General features: G+C 47.2%; 1 protein-coding gene across 3 annotated transcripts in view; it reads right to left on the reverse strand.

Annotated features, from left to right (window-relative positions):
* The window catches only part of Mx1 (MX dynamin like GTPase 1), a 27,705-nt gene extending 20,638 nt beyond the window's left edge, over window positions 1-7,067 (reverse strand). Inside the window, exons 1-3 of one of the 3 annotated variants that reach the window (XM_005370123.3) lie at window positions 6,918-7,067; window positions 6,165-6,235; window positions 4,261-4,384 (exon numbers count right to left, since the gene is read on the reverse strand). In XM_005370123.3, coding sequence (XP_005370180.2) covers window positions 4,261-4,383 — 123 coding nt within the window. In that variant the 5' untranslated portion in view covers window position 4,384; window positions 6,165-6,235; window positions 6,918-7,067. Of the gene's footprint in view, window positions 1-4,260; window positions 4,385-6,164; window positions 6,236-6,527; window positions 6,565-6,917 lie in introns of those variants that run through there. The other 2 variants (XM_026777542.1, XM_026777543.1) reach the window with 2 other exon arrangements.
* Between the last annotated feature and the right edge of the window lie 1,899 nt (window positions 7,068-8,966).

Genomic DNA, 8,966 nt, shown 5'->3' on the forward strand with positions numbered 1-8,966 from the left:
CCTGTGGGAAGTCCAAGGACCGCCCACCTCCATCCAGGTCTAGTAAGGTGAGCATCCAAACTGCCTAGGCTCCCCCAAAGCCAGAACGTGCAGTAGGATCATTAAAGGCAAGAACTACAGATATTCACATCATGTTAGTAGAAGTCAGCAGAAGATTGATAAGCACTCCTAAAATATAGATGTTTAATCTTAAACATGGAAGAATATAAGTAAAGGGGGGAGTAAGAACAAATGGCTTCACACATAAAAATGAACTGCAACAGGTGTTCTCATCTAACAGCACCATATTAAATATAAATGGCTTAAATTCTGCCCCAACAGGCAAAATGGCTCTAAAACAGAACTACAAAGTGAGAGAATGGAAGCCTCTTGTCCCGAGATGGCGATAAGGTTGGAACTGATAGGGTGTGTACTTCACAGAATGGGACAGGACATTAGTGGAACACAACATACAGCTCTGAAGGTCAGCACATGGTACTGATGCTGATAAGATACAAAGGCAATGTCTGGGAAAAGACTGGCTTTTCACCATGCCATGTTGGAATATTTTACTGTCTACATTTAAGTTAAAAGACCTAAATCACTATCTCACACCATAAAAATGAATTCTTGATCCATCATAGACCTAAATAGAAAAGACATAAAATACAGACATTCTTAAAAACAATAACTACAAAAATCTCCAAATGTGAGTTAGGTCCTGGCTTATTAGAAATGACCCAAAAGGCATAATTTAGATAAAAATTATAAAGTCATGAGAGCTAAAGACCAGGTCATCAAAAAAGGAAAAAAAAAGTGTTATCCAAGAAACAAATGTTTGCTAAGTATATATTTGACAAAGAATTAATATTGGATTTCAGCCTAACACAGACCACACTGACATGAACTCCCTAACCAGATGTGGTCTGACTCCACTGAGCACACCCAGGACAGCTGCTGTGTCTGAGACCTCACTATGCCTATGGTGCCCAGCAGTGAGTCTGAGTCCTGACAACATTCTGTTTTTGTGCCCTTGTAAGATCCATTTATAATATTTAATAAAATAGAAAGAAATAAGCTAAGGCACAGGTTCCCCACCCTCCAACCCTGTGAAGGAAATAACCATTTCTGGACCAGGACACCTCATCCTCCCATCACTTTCCACTCCAGCAGGTGCCTCTGCCCCAAGCTCTTGGCAATCACAGCCTTGCTTTTCAATATCATTTGCCTGTCTCTCCCCAAGCTGATACTTGTGCCATTGCCTGTGCTGAAGCTTTCTACACAGACATATGGCCATTTCCTTTCAGCTTTGTGCTGTGGAATAATCTTTTTTTATATACTTTAAAGATCTGTCATTCAAGCCAGGCAGTATTGGTGCATGCCTTTATACGGGAAGCAGAGGCAGGCAGATCTCTGTGAGTTCGAGGTCAGCCTGGTCTACAAGAGCTAGTTCCAGGGCAGGCTCTAAAAACTGCAGGGAAACCATGTCTCAAAAAACCAAAAAAAAAAAAAAAAAGATTCACCATTCAAATTGGTTTAATAAAAAGCAGACTGGCCAGTAGCCAGGCAAAAAGTATAGGCAGGACAACCAAATTATACAGGATGTTGGGATAAAGAAGGATGGAGTCAGAAGGCTGGAGAGATGGTCCAGTATAGACAGAAGTTTCTCTCCTGCCCGGCCCCACAACCATTCAGTCCCAAAGAAACACACAGAGGCTTATATTAATTATAAACTATTTCACCTATTAGCTCAGGTTTATTATTAACTAGCTCTTACAACTTAAATTAACCCATAATTTTTATCTATGTTTAACCACATGTCTTGGTACCTTTTCTCAGTGCAGCATTCTCATTTTGCTTCCTTTTTGTCTGACTGGTGGCTGACTCTCTGCCTTTCCTCTTCCCAGAATTATTAATCTTGTTGACCCTTCTATACTTCCTGCCTGGCTACTGACCAATTAGCAAGTTATTAAACTAATATGAGTGGCAAATCTTTATAGTATACAAGATAACTATCTCCCAGCAGCTCAACAATTGAGAGCAGTGACTGCTCTACCAGAGGACCTGAGTTCAACTCCCAGCAACCACATGGTGGCTCACAATGCCCTCCTCTGGCAAGAAGAGGAACATACAGACAGAGCACTCTTATGCATAAATAAATTTTTAAAAAGATAGATGAAGTCAGAAGAGTCTTGAACAGATACAGTGAGAAACAAGGTGGGCATGCTGTACTGAAAAAAGGTATCAAGTCACATGGCAAAGCATAGATAAGAAATATGGGTTAATTTAAAAGTTAGCAAGTAATAAGCCTGAGCTATTGGCCTGGCATTTATAATTACTATTAAGCCTCTGGTTACTTGGGAGCAGCTTGTGGAAGAGAAACTCCTGCCTACAGCTTTGTAGACTGTTGATCTTCCCTCACAGGAGGAAGGTGGAGAGGGTCATGGGATCCTCCATGAATATCCAGATACTTTTCCAGTTGCGTGTAATTCTGTTCTAAGTGCACCTGGCTTTAGGCCTATGGGAGTTCTAAAGGAAATAGATGGGGAATAATGAGGGGAGGGGACATCTACACAGCCCTGGGGGAGCCATTGTCCCTGCTGGATGCAGATCTTCTAGTATGGTTGCTTTAAGGAAAGCTTTATGCATTCCTGCTGTGACCCCCTTCCCTATTGCTGAGCAAGGAAGTCTGATAAACTCATTGGTTCCCTGGTGACTGCTGATGAAATTGCACCTTGGTTTGTCCTTGGGATCTTAGAAAGAGGGACTCATTACTTTCTCCCCCAGGAAGAGGATTGTAGCAACAACACCCTACACAGCACTCCAGCAGCAGATCCTCTGGGGCTTTGTTGCTAACATCAACTGTACTCCGAGGAGGTGCAAGAGTCTCACCAACAGAGCATACCTGTGCCTGTTAAAGCAGATGGCTCCAGCCCTAGGTCTCTTATTTATCATACCTGAGTGTGTAGCGGAGGCTGTGCTACTACTGTGGGTCTGAAAGCACCCAAATCAGAAACTCGGTCCCTCTCTGCCTAGAAGTTGTGCTGAGAGATCATAGATAGCCTCTCGCCTGGACAGAAAAACCCAGCTACTCCCAAAACAAGTGTGAGTGTATATGAATTTAGATCTGAAACATGCTCCAAAGACCTCCTGAAGGTGAGGTCCCAGCTGTTCTTGGAATGTGGTGAGGTTGGAAGAGTTGGGCACTACTGGGAGGGTATAGGTTACTGCCAGCATGACCCTGAAATGAACTTGGAGCCCTTCCTCTACCTCTTTTTCCCCCCTAGTCATTAGACATCTGTTGTGGGAGGTCCTTCCGCTCCACCATAGCCGCTGAGATACCAGCCCACTGGGGTGTGGTCTCTCTCTTTAAAAAAGCGGCCACTTTCCTCCTTGCTCTCTCTTTGCTTCATGCTCCGCTTCTGGCAACTAGACTCCTTCCTGATTGCACAGAGGGCTGTTGTCTGGGATGGTAATCTGTAAGTTTTTTCCCCTTTAAATAAATACCACCCTATTAATCATAATTCCAAACTGGTGTGGAATTCTTCGTGATTTACGCCTTCGTCAGACATCAGTTTTGTTTCTTCATGCTATGCATTGCAGGCCTAGAACAACGGCACCTAGTGGGCATGGGATGTAATTTCTGAAACTATGAGCGGAAATAACCTTTCTTCTTTATAAATTGATTCTTTTGAAAACTTGGTCACAGAAACAAAAAGCTGACTGATGCATTGGGTGTGAGTTCCTTCTGCCCTTACACTGAGGGTTATAGCCTGGGGAATGAGGATACAGTTTTGAGTGCCAGCATCAGCTACACTGACTACTCTCAACAGCCATGCTGTCAGTCCCACCATGGAGATGGAAAAAACCCACTGCTGAAGGGAGGAAGACCCTCCTAAGGCCAGAAAACTGACTGGTCAGGCTGGGACCATGCTAAGGGAGCAGAACTCCAGCAAAACTGGATCCCAATTCAATGAAAACAAATACCAAGTGGCTTCTCCAGGGAGGTACTGTCTCAGTGAGTCATTAACATTGTAGCTGGAGATTAAGTCATGGTGTAGGCAGGGTACAGCATAGCACTGCCCATTCCTAACGGTACCCCTTTTCCCAGACCAAGATGGCATCCTGTGAAGGACACAAGAGGGTCATTGGTTTTACCTTAGCCCAAGCAAAGTGAACAGTAGACCCACATTGGCATCATGCCCCAGGAAGGTCAAGGAAGCCACCACCTCCAGGGGGTGTGACATAAAGCATCAGCCTTCAGATGGACACCTGTCATACCTGGTTTTTCTCTTCGAGGTCAGTCTCTCCATTGGGCAATTTGTCACTGGGTAAGGTGACTGAAGCAGGGTTTCCAGATTGTTCTGTGTGAAGAACCATCTTTGATTTCTTCTTCCTGGGCATACTGTGGAAAATGAGGATTTTAAGTTAGAAAGGTTTGGAAAACAATTTTTCAGACCTTGGCTAAGATTCACAACAGAGATAACAATATTACAACCTCCATTCCTTTCTTACCAGCCCCAGGGGTCTGCGCTTCCTGACAGCATCACCCATCACCTCTCCTTTTGGAAAGGCAGGTGTTTATTTCTGACTTAGGAGGGGATCATGAAAGAGGAGTAATTCTAAAGGCGCTCATAGAAACTGTTAATCTAGGAAATTCTTCAGATACAGCTCTTCTCCTGCTGCTTTGGGAAGACCTAATATATTATAAGGGGTCCCAGGCACCAGGATAAATACCCTTTTACCCTCTGTTTGTGCCTCATCTATTGGTTCATGCTTGTTTTGGTCAATTTCACTGCGCAATCAAGTGATATCATGGGCCTTGTGCCCCATGATCAAAGATTCCTAGTGACCACTCAAAACAAGACTTAGGCATCTGGTCCTTTTCTGGAACCTAAGTCCTATGTGTTGTCTGAAAATCACAAGCATATGCAATTCTTCTGAATCACCTTTGAGACTTGGTGGATCTCAGGAGCACAGCAACCTCAAGCATCACACCCTCCTCTGTTCCTGGGCAGCCTCCTGCACTGCCAACCTGAGGTGAGTGCATCTGCCCATCTAGATCTTGCTCTAGTCAAGCACAAGCTACTCCCAGCAGTAGAGCAGCCCTACTTTGCAGGGGAGCTACAGGCTACCCTTGCCTCCTGTCTCCTAACTCTGTCACACTACAGATCCCATTGCACAGAGACCATCAGGGCAGCCCTACCACATCTTATGCAGGCTCCTGCCTCAACTGAAGTTCAACATCAGACACACACAAGTAACCAGGTGTGGTGGGCTCTAAGCATCCCTACCCAGGCAGGCCTGTGCCCATTTGTGCTGTCCTTGGGTTGATTGGCCACACCTCCACTCTATAGGAGGCAGGGGTATTTGCCAATGGCCCTAATGTGCTATTTACCATTTATTATGGACAGAGATCCCAATGGTGGGGCTCCCCTGAGTTTTTATCCTGTTGGGAAAGCATCCTCAGCCTGGTTGTAAACAGGAGCAGCATGGAATAGGATTCAGAACCCCTAACCACCCTGCCTGTCCAGGAAAACTGAGATGATAAGAGTGGGAGCCTTCCCAGGCCTGTCTGGGTGTTAAAGTGGCCATAGAGAGACTCAAGAGTCTTTTTATCTCCCAGTTCCTGCCCTCCATGTCCCCCTGCTGTTGAGCCTTTGAAATGGAAGGTTTGTGGGACACCCTGCACTTTGAGCAGATGTAGGGCTTCCTGTCTAAGCACTGGAAAGACCCTGGGAATGTACAGCCCTGTCAGCCCTTCCAGCAGGGTCCCCAGAGCAGTCCCACCTGTACTTCAAAGCCTGTCCCTGGGTCACCTATTTCCTCCCAACCTTAACAAGAGATCTCCATCTGCTTTCCCAGGGGCTCCTGGCCCATGCTGCAGGGGATCTGAAACCTCTCATCTATGCTTTAGCCCCAGACTCCGGAGATTCCAGAGACCCCAGGACCCCACCCTCTCCAGCTGCCTTTTAGCAGAGATAATAGGATTTGTGAGGTTGTTTCAGACTGCCTCTGAAATCAGCAGTGGAGTGGACCCACTGTGTCTAGCCTAGTAGCTGCCTGAGCTGCCACTCACCCTCTACTTTTAATGGCACTGAGCAATGTCCCGTAGTGCCCTCCAGAATCTTCAAGGAACCCAGAGGTATCCCCTAGCTCTGCACAGAATCCTGTGCTGTACTTACCACTCTGCTGACACTGCTCAGCAAGAGAGTTCAGTTGCGGACTCCAATCTTTTAAATAGTGCTGGCTCCTCCTGCTTCCCCAGGGAGAACTGAAACTTAGTGAAATCGCCTGAGCTTGCTGCCCACCCCCGCCCCTCAAAAACTGAGATCAGAAACGAAACTCATCGCAGAGTGGGAGGGGAATGGCTTGGCTGGGTCCTACGTTCTGGAAATTGCATATTTTGGGTGCAACCCACCAAGACCATTTGTATGGACACCAGCTCACATGGCTGCCTGCTTCCCCTCAGGACCAGCCCGGCTCTGTGCAGCACCTTCCACTCCAACAGTGTGACCTCCTCTTAGCTGAATACAGTCCGGACTAACCTTCCTTTTCATGGGGTAATCCCTGCAGCACCAGAAAGGGACAGAGACAAACCATCCCGGGAGTCACCCAGGAACCCTGCCAGCCTTTCTGGGCAACTTGTGACAGCAGTTGAGGGCTGAGCAGACTGCTCCTGCAGGACTGGTGAGGGTGACAGGTGCTGGCTTTCTTGGAGAAGAAGGGGCAGCCCCTGGGTCCTATTGCACCTTTCAAAGCAGAGCCCTGCACTGCAGAGAACATCCCCCATCTTAGGGAAGTGAGTGCCTCTCCTCGGGACACAGGGATTTGCTTACTGCAGCCCTTTCCCCAAGCTGCCTGCGCTGGGAACTGGCAGGACTGACACCATGCTCCCTGTGTATTCTCTAAGGAGCAGTCTTGTCACAGGGTCTGACCTGTTTCTGCGGCTGGGGGCAGGGTCCGTGACTAGCACCTCGTCAGTGCTGGTGACAATGTTCCTGTGGCTCTAGAATGCATGGTGATGGGAACAGCAGCTTCAGTCGTGATGATGTCATCCTGTGCTCTGCTTTGTTTTGCTGGCCTCATCCCTCTACTAGCTCCCAGGCTCCCTCCTCCCCCCTCCCTGTTGCATTTCTCAGTCGGCTCAGACTTAGTTTCAGTTTCATTTCTCTGGTTTTACTTCAGTCTGTGCTGAGAATCAGAGAGCAGATTCAGAGCTCAGGGGGAAAAGGAGAAAGCTGGAGGGAATCTAGGTGGGAGGTGCCTTAGGGAAGTGACTAAGGGCCAGCAGCTGTGTGACCAGTGGGCACTGGGGCGGGGGGGGGGGAGGTCCAGGGCATGTGGCAAGAAGAGGACACCAAGACACAGGAGAAAGAACTGAGTTGGACTGGGATCAGTGGGTGGTTTTCCAAGAACCTGCCTGAGATTACTAATCGCCCTACACTCTGATTGCCTTGCTACAGGACCATCCAAACTGTTTTGATGGTGTCCAGGCCTGAAACAATTACAGAGCAAACCCAGATCTCCACTGCTTAGGCTCTGTCTCAGGGGAAGTCTCTCAGCTCCTGGGCCTCCTGTTCGTTTTCTCTTCTGTGTATGTTACTACTTCTCAGAGGTTTCCTGCAGGGTGTTTGGACTGAAGAAAAGTTTCTGAGGTTGCAGCAGACAGGCACAGATACAAGTGTGCCCTGATTTAAACTAGAGGAGGCTGGGAGCAAAGGTAGTGAGTGTTGTAATCTGCTGGCCTGGCCTGTCACCTGGGTACCCTGTCCCTTTTAAGAGACAAGTCCCACCCATCCCAATCCCCCCAAATTCCCACTGAGGAGGCAAGCAGATCTCTGGCCTTCTCTCTCTCTCTCTCTCTCTCTCTCTCTCTCTCTCTCTCCCTCCCCCCTTCCTTCTTCTGAAGATGCAGCCTCTACCTCTCTCTTCCCTTTCTTCCTCTTTTTTCTCTTTCTCCGCCCCCTCCCTATCTCTCCCTTTCTCCCTTCCCCCTCTATAACCCACTAAATAAACTCTATACCCAAGTTCTTTAGGCATGGCATGGTGTTTCTGTCTGTTGCCTGCCCGCCTGCCTCAGTCTCTGGCCACCCTCTGCTACCCTCTTGGGACCAGCCTCAGCTGCCATGAACGATAACAGTGGGCTCAGGAGACCTTGGGAACCAGAAAATGGTTCATAGCCAGAGCTCATTTCCAGCTTCCTGACTGAAAGGGAAGATGTGATAACCACCGGTCCTGCCTTCTGGTCATCCTTTCCAGTTACATTGATGGAGACAGCAGGCAGGCCGCTGATTGCTGTAGTTGTTTGGATGAGATGTCCCCACACTTTTGGACATTTGAACACACTTGGTGCCCAGTTTGGGCAGTTAGGGAGGTATGATCTTGCTGATGGAAATATGTCTCTGGGTGCAGGCTTTGAGATTTTAATGACTCATGTCATTTCTAGCTCACTCTCTCTGCTTTGTGCTGGTTGTTCAAGGTGTGAGCTCTCAGTCTGCTCCCCGCTCTAGCTACCTTCTGCCTCCACACTTCCATGGTGAACTCTTATCCTTCTGGAACCATAGGTCCATATAAACCTTTCCTACTACAAGTTTCCTTGGTCGTAGTGTTATTTATTTATTTATTTATTTATTTATTTATTTATTTAATTTTTGAGACAGTTTCTTTGTGTAGACCTGGTGGCAAGACTGGCTTCAAGCTCACAGAGGTACTCCTAACTTGGGCTCCTGAGTGCTGGGATTAACAGTGTGCACCACTACTGCCTGATCACAGTATTTTATCAGAGCAATAGAAAAGTAACTAAGACACCAGCAAGAGGTAAATCTGCTATAATTCTCAGATGCTTTGACCAGATGTCAGCATACCTTGCAAAGGGCAAGCATTGTGTTAGAGCTCTTTGTGGCTCACAGAGCTGGATGCTGACAAACTCACCAGGGCAGCATTTCTAGTCATTGCAATGGTGCCCTCCTTTCCCTTCTCCTGAA

The sequence above is a fragment of the Microtus ochrogaster genome, unplaced genomic scaffold (assembly GCF_000317375.1).
Source record: "Microtus ochrogaster isolate Prairie Vole_2 unplaced genomic scaffold, MicOch1.0 UNK72, whole genome shotgun sequence".
NCBI classification, from domain to species: domain Eukaryota; kingdom Metazoa; phylum Chordata; class Mammalia; order Rodentia; family Cricetidae; genus Microtus; species Microtus ochrogaster.